At 36.4% G+C, this 19,098-nt stretch overlaps 1 protein-coding gene across 4 annotated transcripts in view; it reads right to left on the minus strand.

Annotated features, from left to right (window-relative positions):
• Nucleotides 1–19,098, minus strand: part of FHOD3 (formin homology 2 domain containing 3) — a 463,343-nt gene that overhangs the window by 59,973 nt on the left and 384,272 nt on the right. For all 4 annotated transcript variants that reach the window (XM_053714485.1, XM_053714483.1, XM_053714484.1 and 1 more), the window contains 3 exons: nt 17,544–17,740; nt 15,256–15,567; nt 12,742–13,571 (listed from right to left, as the gene is read on the minus strand). In XM_053714485.1, the coding sequence (XP_053570460.1) occupies nt 12,742–13,571; nt 15,256–15,567; nt 17,544–17,740 (1,339 nt within the window). The remainder of the gene's footprint in view (nt 1–12,741; nt 13,572–15,255; nt 15,568–17,543; nt 17,741–19,098) is intronic.

The raw sequence follows: 19,098 nt of genomic DNA on the forward strand, positions 1-19,098 counted from the left end.
GGTTCCGCGTCGGCGGAAGGAAGATTCAAGACCCAGCTTGGAAGATGACTTCGCCCGGATAGAAGACCTCTTCAGCGCCTCTTTGAAGATGACATGGGCCGGATCGAAGACTTTTCTTCAGCGCCGCCTGGATGATGACTTCATCGGATGGAAGATTTCTTCAGCGCCGCTTGGAGGATTAACTTCTTCCACTCCGGATGTCCTCTTCAGTTCCATCGGTGGCTCGGCTGAGTGAAGACAACTAAAGGTAGGATGATCTTCAGGGGATTAGTGTTAGGTTTTTGTAAGGGGGGTTTGGGTTAGATTAGGGGTATGTGGGTGGTGGGTTTTAATGTTGGGGGGGGTTGTATTTTTCTTTTACAGGCAAAAAAGCTGTTTTCTTTGGGGCATGCCCCCACAAATGGCCCTTTTAAGGGCTGGTAAGGTAAAAGAGCTTTGAAATTTATTTAATTTAGAATAGGGTAGGGCATTTTTTTATTTTGGGGGGGTTTGTTATTTTATTAGGGGGCTTAGATTAGGTGTAAGTAGCTTAAAATTGTTGTAATATTTTTAACATGTTTGTAACTTTTTTTTTTATTTTTTGTAACTTAGCTTTTTTTATTTTTTGTACTTTAGTTAGTTTATGTAATTGTATTTAATTGTAGTTATTTGTAGGTAGTTTATTTAATTAATTTAATGATAGTGTAGTATTAGGTTTAATTGTAACTTAGGTTAGGATTTATTTTACAGGTAATTTTGTATTTCTTTTAGCTAGGTAGTTATTAAATAGTTAATAACTATTTAATAACTATTCTAACTAGCTAAAATAAATACAAAGTTACCTGTAAAATAAATATAAATCCTAAGATAGCTACAATATAATTATTAATTATATTGTAGCTATCTTAGGGTTTATTTTACAGGTAAGTATTTATTTTTAAATAGGAATAATTTATTAAAGTATAGTGTAGTGTTAGGTGTAATTATAACTTAGGTTAGGATTTATTTTACAGGTAAATGTCTCTTTATTTTAGCTAGGTAGCTATTAAATAGTTAATAACTATTTAATAGCTATTGTACCTGGTTAAAATAAATTGAAAGGTACCTGTAAAATAAAAATAAATCCTAAGATAGCTAGAATATAATTATTATTTATATTGTAGCTCTATTAGGGTTTATTTTAAAGGTAAGTATTCAGTTTTAAATAGGATTCATTTAGTTAATAAGAGTTAATTTATTTAGATTTATTTAATTAATATTTAAGTTAGGGGGGCGTTAGGGTTAGGGTTAGACTTAGGTTTAGGGGTTAATCATTTTATTACAGTGGCGGCGGTATAGTGGGGGGGCAGGATAGGGGTTAATAAATTTATTATAGGTGGCGACGGTGTAGGGGGGGCAGGATAGGGGTTAATAGGTTTAATATAGGTTGCGGCGGGTTCAGGGAGCGGCGGTTTAGGGGTTAAACTATTTATTTAGTTGCAGAGAGGTGCGGGATCAGCAGGATAGGGGTTAATAATTTTATAATAGAGGGCGACGGTGTAGGGGGGGCAGGATAGGGGTTACTAGGTATACTGTAGGTGGCAGCGGTGTCCGGGAGCGGCGGTTTAGGGGTTAATACATTTATAAGAGTTGCGGCAGGGTCTAGGAGCGGCAGTTTAGGGGTTAATACATTTATAAGAGTTGCGGCGGGGTCTAGGAGCGGCGGTTTAGGGGTTAATACATTTATAAGAGTTGCGGCGGGGTCTAGGAGCGGCGGTTTAGGGGTTAGTAACTTTATTGAGTTGCGGGAGGCTCCGGGGACGCCGGTATAGGGGGTAGAACAGTGTAGTTTAGTGTGAGTGCTTAGTGACAGGCTAGCAATAAAGCTGGGAAAAAGCCGAAGGGCAGCGAGATCGGATGAGTGATAACTCTCACAGTCCGCTGCTCATCGCCCCGCGGCTTTTTGACAGCTTTATTTGATAACTTAGGCGTATTTTTTCAGGTCCGCGGCGGCGATGTGAGGCAAGCTTAGGCGGGCGTATTGGGCCGGCGAAGCCAGAAAAGTAGACGGCTTGATAACTACCCCCCCATGAGTTCTCTACAAGTTAGGATCAGCGTGATATTTCTTGCCATGTTGATACATTTTAAATCCTCTCGCCCTTTGAGAGAAAGGGAGAACCAGATAGTGAAGTTGGACTATTATATCACTTGATATCAGTGAACAGAAGTGTTTGTTGCTTGTCCTGTTTTGATACCTTAAAACAAAAAGTGACCCTGCTCCTGTGTTCCCATTCTGCTACTGGTGTGTTCAGAATATGCTACATACGGCATCTTAAAGGCATAGTAAACACCTTGCAATTTTAATATAGAATGCTTAGTTATGGAGGGGCGGAGCAAGCCATATAACTTAATGGTCATGCATTACTGCAGCTCCGGACATTTTACATCAAAGAATGATTATACGACCATTCAGTCCAGCATATATCATTGCCAAATTGTGGCTAAAGACCCATGGAAACTGACTTTGCGATCCTAGCGCAAAAAGAGAAGAAAAGAGTCCAGTGAATTCCCACACCTCTACTGGGCACATTATAGAGCCTCCAGCAAGCAGCCATCTTCCCACTCATGTGGCGCTCCGATAGACAACAGTCAAAAACAAAGTCTACCCTGAGAGCAGCCTCCTGTCCCAAGCTCGGAAAGCAGAAGCCACTGACAACTCTGATCACCTATGAAAATGGCTATTTTGCAGACTATAGAGTCATGGGAGCGGAGCATTTGTCTAAAATTGGATAATGTCTTCGATGATCTGCAACAGATTTTACACTCCATGCTCAGCAGCTACACAGCAGTGTCAAGGTATTTGAAATATTATTAAATAATATATAGAAGTATATTTATCTTTATTTAATAAATCTGTGGATGTGCACATGGTCTGTAGGACAAAGGATTATTTCTAAGAGATCTCCCCCACTCCAATTGCACAGGAGACATTCTTGGCTGAAAGGAGAACAAAGGATTATCTCTGGGAGATCTCACACACTCAATATGTTAAATTATGCAATTGTATAATTTAGCAAGGAACTAAAATATAACACAGTTTCAGGATACAGGCAAATATATGGACTTCCTCCAAGAGAAATGCCGATCCGTCTGAAGAAATGTGAGAGATACAAACATTCTTCAAAGAACTGATAATTAGCACAAATTTAATTGAGTGGATCATGCCGTGTGAGTACTAACCCTGGGAAATACCAGATGCGGTGATTAAGATAACACAGAGAAAACAAAGACAGATGCTGAGGTGTGACTCTGGAAGTTCACGTAAGCAGACAGCAAATAAACATTTTTTTTCTCTCTCTATTTAAATACATGTCCCAGAATGTATTAAATATAGAAATTTGGGAAATTGTCTAATTCTATATTATTATTACATGGGTATTTGCTAAGCTTGGGAGGTAACTGTTTTAGTCAGTCAAAAATGTGTAATAACCTCTGTTTTGTTTATATTTTTCAGACAGATAATCTCAAATCTACATAGAAATGAATGTGCATATATATGTGTATATATATATATATATATATATATATATATATATATATATATATATATATATATATATATATATATATATATATGTTTTGAAAACATAAAAGATCTTACTTAGCCTCTGTGTTTTTAAATAAATATTTGTGGACCTGGAAAGAAAAAATTAATGACACTTATTACTTTATTTCAGATGGAATGCCGGCATGAAATGAAATATCATATCATATGAATGTGCAATAAATGTTTATAAAGTTTCAAATACATCTTTTAAAATATAATGCTAGATGTATTTGATGTTTCATATCAAAACGATCAGGAAATTAATCTGATGCCGCTTCACCTATAATTGATATTGGGAGAGACTGGTGCAAGAAATTATGGCAGTTATTATACATTTTAAAGAAAGATGTTTTAATATATAACTGTATTTCTTTGTCATGCTGCATTTATTTGTACTGTCTAATTGTAATGCTGCCACCCGGTGTTATGTTGAGAGAACTACAGCCAGAAAGCCTTTTGGCTGTTAAATATAAGATAATCCAATGAAAAGGGACAAGGCCGTGGGCGTTTCCAATATTCACCAATGACTGATAAATAATCAAAAAGGGGAGGGGTGAGATCAGATGATTTAAAACCCCAGCATAGAGACTAAAGGTGGTTGTGTTGACTGATCCAGAAAGGAGTAACTGCTGCAGTTATTAATCAAAAGCACACACCTACCATTGGACTCCATATGCTTTACCCCAATTTTGAATTTCTGAGGTGAATTAGGATCTGTTGCAAAACATTGGGAACTGGATTGCTGTTTATTTGGTGATGTATATAAAAGTTTTATTATAAGATAAGTCATATGCATAGCCTTTACAGTTAATAGATTTAAAGAGCAGATTATACTTTAAAACTGTATGCCATTGTTTCAGATAGCCCTTAGCCTGCCTATTTGTATGCAAACATTTAAAATAAACATTTATTATTACTGTATGTGGCAGAGTAGGATAAATTGCAGTTAAATAGCAGAATATATATATTATCCTATTATTTTATAAACACTGTTTAGAATTGTATTGCTTGGATGTTAAGAGACTTGTATGTAAGGCTGGTTTCTTAAGATAAGCGTGTAGGAATTTTGCATAGCATATTTAAATAGTTTTCAAGCGCCTATAATATTATTTAGTTTCCTTTTATTGCAAATATAGTTCAATATGTTCATGGATATTAACTAAATAAAAGAATTCAGGTATTTATATTAATTGTATGGTCTAGTAGATGCATGGTTAATTAGGGTTTCTATTTTTTTTTATATTGTGTTTGTAACCCTGCCATAAACTGATTTATTATTTGGATAGCACTACTAAGATTCTTATAAATATACTGACAGCAGCTTGCACTACTATACCACAAGTCATATCCCTGCAGAAGACATCCAGTAAGACAGGCACCTATAAGCAGACACTTACAAGGACGGTTATCTCCCAAAGTAAGATGGCAGCTATGACATTGCATGCCTTAACTCTGGGGCTTAGTCCTTATTTACATACTCGAGACCAGAGAGGGGAGAGCTCTACTAATGATCCATCGAGGAGAGATGGAAAACGCCGCCCTACGCGCCACAAAGTTGATTTACTTGCGCACCATCTTTAACTTCTATTTTGGGGGAGACAAGTGGACTACCTACAAGCCCTCAAGGATATTAAAGCAGGAGTAGGCTAACTAAGCATGGGGACAAAGCAGGATACTGTGCTCACACACCCACGAGTGTTCCACTTTGAGAGAGGACCTTAAATTTTAAGATAAAGTAGACGAAGCACTCTATTTATTTAGCTCATGTCTCATACCTAATTACAATAAGGGTTTATCAAATGTTCTTGGCACCTTACCTATAGTGTCTCATTAGCTCTCTCAGACGGAGAGGTGGGACAGATTAATAAAGTAGGTTCTATTTAGTTATTGTTATATATAACTTAATTTTATTAGATAAAGTGTTCTATATCCTTGTTACTAAGCCTACTGTTTTGAGATATATCTTACCTACCTGACCTAAAAAGCAGCACCTACAGTTTAATTCTTAAAATGAGATAGGTTTACTATAAACCAGTTTGTACATATGCCCCTTCCCTTTACGCTAATTGGGCACATTTAACTTGGTAAATAAACTAATAGTAAAGGGGCGTATGGCATGGCACTATATTCCAGTTTATATTATTGTTTTTTTTTTTTTGCCCTCTTAGCTCCCATAGTACTTGTTCATCAATCTGCCCCCCCCCTCAATTCCAAGCGGTGTTTACCCGTTGATAATATCTCTACTTATCTACCTACTAAGTGTCATTAGCCGTAATAGGGTCTTCAATTTTACTAACATGCCTAACAAGTGTTTCCAATATCAAAGGGCCCATAAGTGGCCAGCTCATTAGTCACTCATAAAAGCAATCATAACTTTAAAATGGAGGTTTCAGATGTTTATATGTTAGCATTCATTTTGTCTTTTGTATACATCATTGTAACGTTTCCCATGAAAATGTTGTCATTTATGCCATGACATTATTTGTATATCTTCTCTTGTGCAAAACCTCCATAAATATGCTTTATTTATTTTGTCCCCTTTTCATGCCCTCTAAATTGTGGATTTTCTTAAGGCTAACCATGCTACATAATTTCCCAAATTGGCTTTAACCCTTTGAGTGCTAATGACGGCTCTGAGCCGTCACAGAGTTTCTCACTCTGGTGCTAATGATGGCTCAGAGCCGTCATGAGCACTCTCCCACCTTGAGGGAGATCTGGGGGCTCCTAACTGCTCCTACCCCGGCGATCGTGCCTAGAGAGTGACAGGCATCGCCGGGGCGTCATGCGCAATGATGTGATGATGTCACTGCGCAACTTTATTTATACTTAACAATGTTAAGGAGCAGGGGGCATGCTGCTTAGAAGCCTGTATCTCAGGCATCTAAGCAGCTACAGACCCCCCAAGACCCACTGTAGGAAAGGTAATCATCTAACCTTTCCAGCAGTGTAAGTCTTGGGGGTCTGTTAAAAAAAAAAAAAGTTTTTTTTTTTTTTTTTTCAAAAATTAAATTTTTTTAAAAAAACCTTAGAAAATATTAGCACCCAGGTGGGAAAGTGCTTAGCACTCAAAGGGTTAAATTATAACAACTGCAAAACAATGACCCTGAATACTAGCCTTGTTATCTGCAGATTTAAGTCCAGATTGTCAAGTGGTGTTGGAGTTTGACTATTTAAATGAATTGCAGCAAACAGTCTGTTTGTTTTAAAAATGTGTAGACTTGGCTGATATGTTATTTGATACCAAGATAACAGAAATGTGTTGTAATTACAAGGAGTAGTAAGAAAATGCTTTGTAGTCTTCTCTTATTGCACCATTTCTTACTTACATCTATGTGTTTAACCTTTGAAAAGGGATCAATTAAAAACTATGCTATTGTACGTTTTTTTTTTACAAACCTCATGTGTTAAAGGGACATTAAACATCTCAAGATATTAAAGGGATACTGAAACCAATTTTTTTTCTTTTGTGAGTTAAACAGAGCATGCAATTTTAAGCAACTTTCTAATTTACTCCTATTATCATTTTGTCTTCGTTCTCTTGCCATCTTTATTTGAAAAAGAAGGCATCTAAGCTAAGGAGCCAGCCAATTTTTGGTTCAGATCCTTGGGCAGTGCTTGTTTATTGGTGGGTAAATTTATCCACCAATCAGCAAGAACAACCCAGGTTGTTCACCAAATAAAGAAACCAAGAGAATGAAGAAAATTTGATAATAGGAGTAAATCACAAAAGAAAAAAATTGGGTTCAGTGTCCCTTTAATATAAATTGTTTAATTTCATGTAGTAAAACAACTTTGCAAATACTTTCATTATTTATTTTGTTCTCCTGTAATTTAATTCTGAATATTGTGGGCTTTCCAATTCATGTTAAACATGGAAGTAAGTTTATAACCCTTCCTAATTGGCTTCAGCAGAAAAGGTAACCTAAATTACAATATGGTGGTGCCCACTGCTGTATGGACATTAGAATGTTAGCCTTATTTTTTTCAATATTTAAACAACTAATATAATTTTAAAAATACATGTACAAATTATTTTCCTGCTAATCTTTGGTTAGAATACAACATTCAAGCAATGATTTATTTAGGCCTAGATTTGGAGTTTGGCGTTAGCCGTGAAAACCAGCGTTAGAGGCTCCTATCGCTGGTTTTAGGCTACCGCCGGTATTTGGAGTCACTCAAAAAAGGGTCTAACGTTCACTTTTCAGCCGCGACTTTTCCATACCGCAGATCCCCTTACGTCAATTGCGTATCCTATCTTTTCAATGGGATTTTTCTAACTCCGGTATTTAGAGTCGTGTCTGAAGTGAGCGTTAGACATCTAACGACAAAACTCCAGCCGCAGGAAAAAAGTCAGTAGTTAAGAGCTTTCTGGGCTAACGCCGGTTTATAAAGCTCTTAACTACTGTACTCTAAAGTACACTAACACCCATAAACTACCTATGTACCCCTAAACCGAGGTCCCCCCACATCGCCGCCACTATATTTAAATTTTTTAACCCCTAATCTTCCGCTCCGTACACTGCAACCAACTACGTTATCCCTATGTACCCCTAATCTGCTGCCCCTAACACCGCCGACCCCTATATTATATTTATTAACCCCTAACCTGCCCCCACAACGTCGCAGCCAGCTACCTACAATAATTAACCCCTAATCTGCCGACCGCAAAGCGCCGCCACCTACGTTATCTTTATGTACCCCTAATCTGCTGCCCCTAACACCGCCGACCCCTATATTATATTTATTAACCCCTAATCTGCCCCCCTCAACGTCGCCTCCACCTGCCTAACTTATTAACCCCTAATCTGCCGAGCGGACCGCACAGCTATTATTATAAAATTATTAACCCCTAATCCGCCTCACTAACCCTATAATAAATAGTATTAACCCCTAATCTGCCCTCTCTAAAATCGCCGACACCTAACTTCAAACATTAACCCCTAATCTGCCGACTGGAGCTCACCGCTATTCTAATAAATGTATTAACCCCTAAAGCTAAGTCTAACCCTAACACTAACACCCCCCTAAATTAAATATAATTTTAATCTAACGAAATTAATTAACTCTTATTAAATAAATTATTCCTATTTAAAGCTAAATACTTACCTGTAAAATAAACCCTAATATAGCTACAATATAAATTATAATTATATTATAGCTATTTTAGGATTAATATTTATTTTACAGGTAACTTTGTATTTATTTTAACCAGGTACAATAGCTATTAAATAGTTAAGAACTATTTAATAGCTAAAATAGTTAAAATCATTACAAAATTACCTGTAAAATAAATCCTAACCTAAGTTACAATTAAACCTAACACTACACTATCAATAAATTAATTAAATAAACTACCTACAATTACCTACAATTAACCTAACACTACACTATCAATAAATTAATTAAATACAATTCCTACAAATAAATACAATTAAATAAACTAGCTAAAGTACAAAAAATAAAAAAGAACTAAGTTACAAAAAATAAAAAAATATTTACAAACATAAGAAAAATATTACAACAATTTAAAACTAATTACACCTACTCTAAGCCCCCTAATAAAATCACAAAGCCCCCCAAAATAAAAAAATGCCCTACCCTATTCTAAATTACTAAAGTTGAAAGCTCTTTTACCTTACCAGCCCTGAACAGGGCCCTTTGCGGGGCATGCCCCAAAGAATTCAGCTCTTTTGCCTGTAAAAAAAAACATACAATACCCCCCCCAACATTACAACCCACCACCCACATACCCCTAATCTAACCCAAACCCCCCTTAAATAAACCTAACACTAAGCCCCTGAAGATCATCCTACCTTGTCTTCACCTCACCGGGTATCACACCGATCCATCCAGAAGAGCTCCTCCGATGTCCTGATCCAAGCCCAAGCGGGGGGCTGAAGAGGTCCATGATCCGGCTGAAGTCTTCATCCAAGCGGGAGCTGAAGAGGTCCATGATCCGGATGAAGTCTTCATCCAAGCGGGAGCTGAAGAGGTCCATGATCCGGATGAAGTCTTCTATCAACGGCATCTTCAATCTTCTTTCTTCCGGATCCATCTTGCAGACCTCCGACGCGGAACATCCTCTTCTCCCGACGCCTACTAGCCGAATGACGGTTCCTTTAAGGGACGTCATCCAAGATGGCGTCCCTCGAATTCCGATAGGCTGATAGGAATCTATCAGCCAATCGGAATTAAGGTAGGAATATTCTGATTGGCTGATGGAATCAGCCAATCAGAATCAAGTTCAATCCGATTGGCTGATCCAATCAGCCAATCAGATTGAGCTCGCATTCTATTGGCTGTTCCGATCAGCCAATAGAATGCAAGCTCAATATGATTGGCTGATTGGATCAGCCAATCGGATTGAACTTGATTCTGATTGGCTGATTCCATCAGCCAATCAGAATATTCCTACCTTAATTCTGATTGGCTGATAGAATCCTATCAGCCAATCGGAATTCGAGGGACGCCATCTTTGATGACGTCCCTTAAAGGAACCGTCATTCGGCTAGTAGGCGTCGGGAGAAGAGGATGTTCCGCGTCGGAGGTCTGCAAGATGGATCCGGAAGAAAGAAGATTGAAGATGCCGTTGATAGAAGAATTCATCCGGATCATGGACCTCTTCAGCTCCCGCTTGGATGAAGACTTCATCCGGATCATGGACCTCTTCAGCTCCCGCTTGGATGAAGACTTCAGCCGGATCATGGACCTCTTCAGCCCCTCGCTTGGGCTTGGATCAGGACATTGGAGGAGCTCTTCAGGACGGATCGGTGAACCTGGTATGGTGAAGATAAGGTAGGAAGATCTTCAGGGGCTTAGTGTTAGGTTTATTTAAGGGGGGTTTGGGTTAGATTAGGGGTATGTGGGTGGTGGGTTGTAATGTTGGGGGGGTATTGTATGTTTATTTTTTTACAGGCAAAAGAGCTGAATTCTATGGGGCATGCCCCGCAAAGGGCCCTGTTCAGGGCTGGTAAGGTAAAAGAGCTTTGAACTGTAGTAATTTAGAATAGGGTAGGGCATTTTTTATTTTGGGGGTCTTTGTTATTTTATTAGGGGGCTTAGAGTAGGTGTAATTAGTTTAAAATTGTTGTAATATTTTTCTTATGTTTGTAAATATTTTTTTATTTTTTGTAACTTAGTTCTTTTTTATTTTTTGTACTTTAGTTAGTTTATTTCATTGTAGTTATTTGTAGGAATTGTATTTAATTTATTTATTGATAGTGTAGTGTTAGGTTTAATTGTAGGTAATTGTAGGTATTGTATTTAATTAATTTAATGATAGTATAGTGTTAGGTTTAATTGTAACTTAGGTTAGGATTTATTTTACAGGTAATTTTGTAATTATTTTAACTAGGTAGCTATTAAATAGTTCTTAACTATTTAATAGCTATTGTACCTGGTTAAAATAATTACAAAGTTGCCTGTAAAATAAATATTAATCCTAAAATAGCTATAATATTATTATAATTTATATTGTAGCTATATTAGGATTTATTTTACAGGGAAGTATTTAGCTTTAAATAGGAATAATTTATTTAATAAGAGATAATTAATTTCGTTAGATGTAAATTATATTTAACTTAGGGGGGTGTTAGTGTTAGGGTTAGACTTAGCTTTAGGGGTTAATACATTTATTAGAATAGCGGTGAGCTCCAGTCAGCAGATTAGGGGTTAATAATTGAAGTTAGGTGTCGGCGATGTTAGGGAGGGCAGATTAGGGGTTAATACTATTTATTATAGGGTTAGTGAGGCGGATTAGGGGTTAATAACTTTATTATAGTAGCGCTCAGGTCCGGTCGGCAGATTAGGGGTTAATAAGTTTAGGCAGGTGGAGGCGACGTTGTGGGGGGCAGATTAGGGGTTAATAAATATAATATAGGGGTCGGCGATGTTAGGGCAGCAGATTAGGGGTACATAGGGATAATGTAAGTAGCGGCGGTTTACGGAGCGGCAGATTAGGGGTTAATAATAATATGCAGGGGTCAGCGATAGCGGGGGCGGCAGATTAGGGGTTAATAAGTGTAAGGTTAGGGGTGTTTAGACTCGGGGTACATGTTAGGGTGTTAGGTGCATACGTAGGAAGTGTTTCCGCATAGCAAACAATGGGGCTGCGTTAGGAGCTGAACGCGGCTTTTTTGCAGGTGTTAGTTTTTTTTTCAGCTCAAACAGCCCCATTGTTTCCTATGGGAGAATCGTGCACGAGCACGTTTTTGAGGCTGGCCGCTTGCGTAAGCAACTCTGGTATCGAGAGTTGAAGCTGCGTTAAAAATGCTCTACGCTCCTTTTTTGGAGCCTAACGCAGCCTTTATGTGGACTCTCAATACCAGAGTTATTTTTATGGTGCGGCCAGAAAAAAGCCGGTGTTAGATTTTCGGGTCGTTACCGACAAAACTCCAAATCTAGCCGTTAGTGTTTAATGGCCCTTCAACTATAACTCTACCCCTATTTTCTGACATTCAGCAACTTGTTAGGTTTTAGATAAAAATTTGAAATCCCCCCATATTATAGACTTCTATGGGGGTTTACAGTAAAATTCACTTTGAATATCACTCGAGAGCTACACCATAGTGTTAAATATAATTTAAAACCTTTATTTCCTTAGCATTTTGATATGTTTTGTTATGCAAACTATCAAGTGATAATGGTTTATGCGCAAAAGAAAAAGCTCTACTTGAAATCTAAGGGGGTCAATTTATTAAAGTCTGGCGGACATGATACGCTGTAGCATATCATGTCCGCCAGACATCGCTGAATGTGGACAGCATACGCTGTCCGTATTTAGCATTGCTCAAGCAGTTCTAGTGAACTGCTTGGCAATACGGCCCCCTGCAGATTCGCGGCCAATCGGCCACTAGCAGGGGGTGTCAATCAGCCCAATCGTATAGGATCGGGCGGATTGCTGTACGCCACCTCAGAGGTGGCGTATGAGTTAAGGAGCAGCGGTCTATAGACTGCTGCTTCTTAACTCCTGTTTCCAGCGAGCCTGAAGGCTTGAGCGGAAACAGGGTGAATTGGCCTAATTCGGCAAATATTAAATTGACCCCAAACCCTTATTTGGTTAGTAGAGGCTTAATTATGCATTAAAGTTTAATTTTAGTAAATTAATCTTTGCATATTTTAATAGTTTATAAAACACTTAAGAACATAAACACAAATTGTTTTAGATTAGTTTTTACCTTAGTTACGGGTAACTCCTTTGATTTGGATTCAAAAAGATACTCTAGTTTTGATGTATCCAGTTTTACAGGCTCCAGTTTGGACCATAAACAATCCTTGTAACGCTTGTGGCGGAATGAATTAAATCCAAATGGCCGAACTTCATCCCAAAAGAGGCGTATAGTTTTCTTCTTTTTCATAAAAACTGTTTCATTTCTTGAAAGCTTTGGTGAAAAACAACCTTGAAGATTAGCAAAAGGTAGGGGAGGAGGAAGTATACTAGGTGGCATCATATCAAAGCACCCTGAAATAGGTGGGGGTGGTGGAGGAAGCATACCCATAAAACTCATTGGTGGTGGCGGAGGTGGTGGAACTGCTGTTGAATCTTTGGAATCCAGATCTACATTTAAAACATCTATATCATCCTCATCACCCAGATCTGTAAAATCCATATCTTTTATTCTAAGTTCTTTTGGTTCAGCTATTAGTTGATCCCATATATGATCAGTTTCTCTTCTTGCTTGCACTGATTTCTCTAAAATCTTTTCACTATCCTCCAAGCTGTTTGATTGTATGTAGTTTTTCCCACATATCTGGCTCTCCAAACTGTCCTCAATATTCTTTATATTTTCATCAAGTTGTAAGATTGAAATCCTATCAGCAATATTATAAATTAACTTTTCATTTTCATTTTCAACTTCGACTTTCTTTTCTTTCTCTTCATCCTCTGTCTCTTTGTCTTCGTCCCCAGATTCCCTTGTATTGGAATACAACATGTCAAGCATAAATCTTTTATTATCAAGTATTGTGACACACTGGTCATCTATCTCTTTGGTATCTGACCATACATCTGAAAAGAAAAACAAAGCTGTTATACCGCAAAAACATCCATATATTGTTATACACTAATAATCAAATATAAAATATATGTTTATCCCATTCTATACTGTCCCACTAAGCCATTCTCTTGTTCACAGTAATTAATTTCAGGATGTCTAAAAATAAATAAAATTAAAAAAAACATTATCCAGCTCACTAATGTACGTTACTATTTGGCTTTTTTAAAGTTTGTTAGTTTTAACTGAACATGATATTTTATTTGGCTTTGGTAAGGGTATTAGAATTAATGGTAATTAAAAAGAGCCATATCAAAGCTTTGTGAGAGACAAGTAATGGCCTAAATTCACATAGTAATTATAGAAAACTCAGATAATGTCCTCCGCTAATGAGTAAAACTATCATGAGGCATTACATGGGTCTAACTGAGTTTATTACAACTAACTATACTTACTGTAAACCTTAAAGGGATAGTCTAGTCAAAATTCAACTTTAATGATACAGATAGAGCATGCAATTTTAAAAAAAACGTTCTAATTTACTCCTATTATCAATTCTTCTTCGTTCTCTTAGTATCTTTATTTCAAATATCAGGAATGTAATGCTAAGGAGCCGGCCCATTTTTGGTTCAGCACCTGGTTCTTCATGCACTAGTTAGGCGCTGAACAAAAAATGGGCCGGCTTCTAAGATTACATTCTTGCTTTTTCAAATAAAAATACCAAGAGAATTAAGAAAAATCGATAATATGAGTAAATAAGAACGTTTTTTTTAAAATTGCATGCTCTATCTGAATCATAAAAGTTTAATTATGACTAAACTATCCCTTTAAGCCATCTCACCCTCCAAAAGAGAGATGCTTTATACCAAAAAGGAAAGAAAGGCACTGTACAGACACAAGTAAAGCAAAGAGACACCAAGGAAAAACAATGATGGGATGGGACATAAAAAAAGACGGATTGAAATGCAATTAAAAAGGTTGAGTGAGTCAGACAAAATGAAGAAAAAAATATTGGTACCAGTAAGTTTCCTTTAGATGCTGAAAAAGGGTCTAGGGAGAGGATGTTAAAGCATGGTAGGGTATAAAACGGCTAAGGAACAGGGATTAGGCTTAGGTGTTATGTGGTGTTGTGGATAGAGTAGATTACCGTGGGAAGCCATCAATAAGGTTAAATAGAAATGGGCAACTTGTTTGTCATGATACTTATGGGTTAAGGTACTGGGGGAAATGTGCCAGTGTAATGAATTAATTAGCTGATCTCCCAGTAGTTGTGACTGTAGATAGACAGACAGATGATAGATAGATAGATATATAGATAGATATATAGATAGATGGATAGTTATTTAACATATGGAATCAGGTCTTTTGAAAAAGTTCACTTTGTTGTTTTTTTTTTCACATTCTCCTTGCACCCCTTGATTGTGCTCACTTCCAGTCCTTGAGGGCTACAAAGAGGCAGAAGTTAAGGCTTTATCATTTTGCTGAATAATACAAATTATTGAACCTCAAGAACTTTTAGTTGAAATTCCATGATCTATAGCATTCATCTAAGTAGGATGAGAAGCAAGAACTCTAGGAATAACCTTTTGGAAAGGAGAACACCAAAGACTACATCCAAAAAACATAATAAATCATGATTTATAAGCAATCTTATTGGCCTTCAGCATTGTACAAGAAAATCAAATCCATACGTTTTACCTGTTTCATTTTCACAATTTTTCTCTCCCTTTTCCTCTCTTTCTAAAGTGCTACTTGTAGAAGAAATACTGGATGCAGAACAATTATCCTTTTCATTAGATTCTTCATTATGCTTTTCTTTTTCACTTAACATTGGATGATCTTCTGTGTACTGCACGTGATCTAGTTCAGGCTCATCATCCACAGTCTTTATTTGTTCAACTTGTTCTAATTCTTCTTCTTTTATTTCACATTCATACTCCTTCTGATTTTCCCTTATTGATTCTTGTTCACATTCCTCTTCACTCTTGGCATCAGAAGTGGAAGAACTGGCTGAAAACATAAGTCAGAGGTCGATAAATAATTTTCAATTAAAACTTTTTGGCAAAGTGTATTTAAAATTTCTTTTTCTATGAGAGTTACCCTAAGGTAGTTTTACCTAAAACATTTAACAAAAAGAAATAATATTTGTTTACTGTGTTTATACATTAGTTCAAATTAATTGTGGTTTTTGTGTAAATAAATAAATAAATAAATAAATAAAATAACCCTAAGGTAGTTTATATTAGTATTAGATCATCAGTAGGGATGGGCGAATGTGCTAAAAGTGCTATTTGTTTGGTAGAACATGTAGTCCTGTGGACATTCATTTTGCCCTGCTGAAGACATTTAGGGACAAATATAAAACAAGCAATACAACAGACTGTGCAAACGAGGCTGTGTGGAACATAGAATAATCTAAAAGAGATTCCACACAGCTTTGTTTGCACAAACAGAGGTAAAAAGAAATTAGTTCAAACATGGCAGCGCTCATTAGAAACTAAAGAAACTAAATCTTTACACTTAGATTTTCAAAACAACTAATCTAATTATAAAAAATACATCTACATATTATTCTAAGGCTAATCTTTGCTTTGAATAAATCAACATGTCTAGCATGTATTTACTGTTTAATTTCCCTTTAACATTCCTTTCCATTTGAAAAAGTCTATACCACTTCATCAAACAACTCAGTTTTTAAATGTTTTATATAGTGGCTTCTCCTTGGATAAATTCCACTAGTACTTAAAGGCTGTAGTATTGCTATACACATCCTGTCTGCACCTTTCTATTTCAGTAGTCTTGGGGGCCGATTTACCAATCTCTGTAGCAGCCCCAATGCCTCTGTTTTTTTGCACGAGTCTTAAGACCGCTGCTCCTTAACTCGTCCGCTGCCTTTTGAGGCTGCGGACATCAATCCGCCCGATCGAATACGATCGGATTGATTGGCCACAAATCTGCAGGTGGCAGTATTGCACAAGCAGTCACCAGAACTGCTTGTGCAATGTTAAATGCAGACAGAGTATGCTATAGAGAATCATGTCCGCCCGGGGTATGATAAATCTACCCCAGAGTCTCTTTGAAACCCAGTTTGGCCTTTTCACAAATGGCATATCGTGTGTCCTTCTTCATGTTATTTTCAGTGTTGTAATGTTATTTTGGATAAGGTCTATGGAAAAACCTTTGCAAGCATCCTTAGAAAATAGTTTCCAATTCATTAGAATGCCAGAGATTGAAAAAAGCTAAATACCAACCAAGCTGAATTTGAAGTTTTTGCATTGCCTGCTCTAATGCTCTGGAATAGGGGGGCAATGAGAGAAGTAGAAAAAAAGAGGGTATTAGAAATACTTTATAATCTTAATAAAATGTGCTTCATTTAGAAAGAAGTCCTGAAAAAATAAATATATATATATATATATATATATATATATTTTATTTATTTTTTCTAAACCAGCAATTCACAACAATGGTGTCACATAAAACTAAGGCTGAAGGGATTAAAATCTCATGTTGATCATCTTATTTTTGTTAGAGGTTTTACTGATATATATATATGTTCTGTAATACTGTCAATTTAACTATTAATCAGCAGCATGTTATCATTGTTTGTTATAGATTTGTGCAAATTCTAAAATGTTCAAGGTGTACAACAGATAAGCTATATTTTAACATGAATCTCCAAAGTATTTGAAGAATGCCCCCCCTAAAAAAATGTGAACATCCATTCTTAACAATAAAAAAAATGCAAAGAAAATAACTGACCTACCGTTTAAAAACTTTACATTGCATTTACAAAACTTTACCTATTTACAAACTAGTATTTTGTCGAAAACAGAATATTGCTTTAAATTAAGACCAATCAATCTAGGAGTTTCCATTTCCTTTCCATTTCCAGAAAACAATCTGTTTAGGACAAGAGAACATGTAATTTTATATGCCTATTTCTTGTACTATGATTGCGTTTATAATATCTTTATCATCATACTTACTAACAAAATCATCACAGGGACTTTCACAGGGAACCTCTATGGAAGTTACACAAGTATCTTTGGTAAAATCTGTGGAGGTTGGTTCTGATTCTGGGATATCCACATCAAAACAGGGCTTACTTCTTTCTTTGTATATGGTCCTATTTTTTATTTCCTTTGCATATTCTTCAGCTGCTTGTTTTTCAACGTTTTTGTATCTAAAAAGTAAAAGATGATAAAGTGTTGTTATTTTATAACCATACTAATATGTTAAATTCTTTTACAAAACATGTTTTCCATATTGTTAGAATAGTGTTCTCATATTTATTACAACAACCGCTATGAGAATACTGTCTATGTATTATATACTGTTCTGTCAGTAGGTGGCAGTGTTCGCTATTATTTCTGTTCCCTGTATTTTGTTGTATCTTCTTGTCTTAATGAAAACTCTTTTCTACGCTGTAGCCATGTTCAGTAAGGATGATTAAGACTGTGCACTCTCTATTTATGTAGTGTTTAAAAGTAATTTCCATTACTTATTATATAATTTTTCCAAGAAAATATATGGTCACATTTTATTTTCTTAGTGTAGAGAGTTATAACAAGGGAGTTATTATATAAGGATAACAAAATATACAGAACAATAACTGGTATAGAATTGGAACATATTTGGAACATTTGAAACCCTGCTTACACTGCTCTCTCCTCTCTCCCCAGGTATGTGTATAAGGACAGAATCCATTTTATCTGTGCATTACACAATATAACTACCTTTTCCCCCTACAAATCTGTATCTATGGTATGTCTTTATTACCTTAAAAACTTTCATTTCTCTGTCTTCCACTTTGATAAGAAAGGTGTCATCTGCATGCCTTATTTGATCCTGCTGTAATTTATGGCCTTTGCTAATTAGAAGCATGTGACTTATTACCTTTAAATTGAATACCCCTAGCTTGTTAGATCAGTGCCGCATGTGCAGTTTTCTAAGTGTGCTAGTTCATAAGTGTAGAGAGTTATAACAAGGGAGTTACCTAGTTCATAAGTGTAGAGAGTTATCACAAGGGAGTTACCTAGTTAATAAGTGTAGAGAGTTATAACAAGGGAGTTAACTAATTCATAAGTGTAGAGAGTTATAAGGGAGCTAACTAATTCATAAGTGTAGAGAGTTATAACAAGGGAGTTACCTAGTTCATAAGTGTAGAGAGTTATAACAAGGGAGTTAACTAATTCATAAGTGTAGAGAGTTATAACAAGGGAGCTAACTAGTTCATAAGTGTAGAGAGTTATACTGTAAGAAGGGAGTTAACTAGTTCATAAGTGTAGAGAGTTATAACAAGGGAGTTAGACAAAGGAGTGGACAACAGAAAAAAAGTACTTTCAAATCTCCCAAATTAACTGCAAACATGCTACATTTTCTAATGTCTGCATTAACCTTTTCCTCCCTTCTCCTTAAAGTCACAGCTCTTCCTTTCACAAACAGCACTCAGACAATTCATATTTCTCCTTATCTTCTACCTTTCCCCCTCTAAAACACACACACATTAACTATATTCCTATGTCACATCCCTCAGCCAGA

The sequence above is a fragment of the Bombina bombina genome, chromosome 5 (genome assembly GCF_027579735.1).
Source record: "Bombina bombina isolate aBomBom1 chromosome 5, aBomBom1.pri, whole genome shotgun sequence".
Lineage (NCBI taxonomy): Eukaryota > Metazoa > Chordata > Amphibia > Anura > Bombinatoridae > Bombina > Bombina bombina.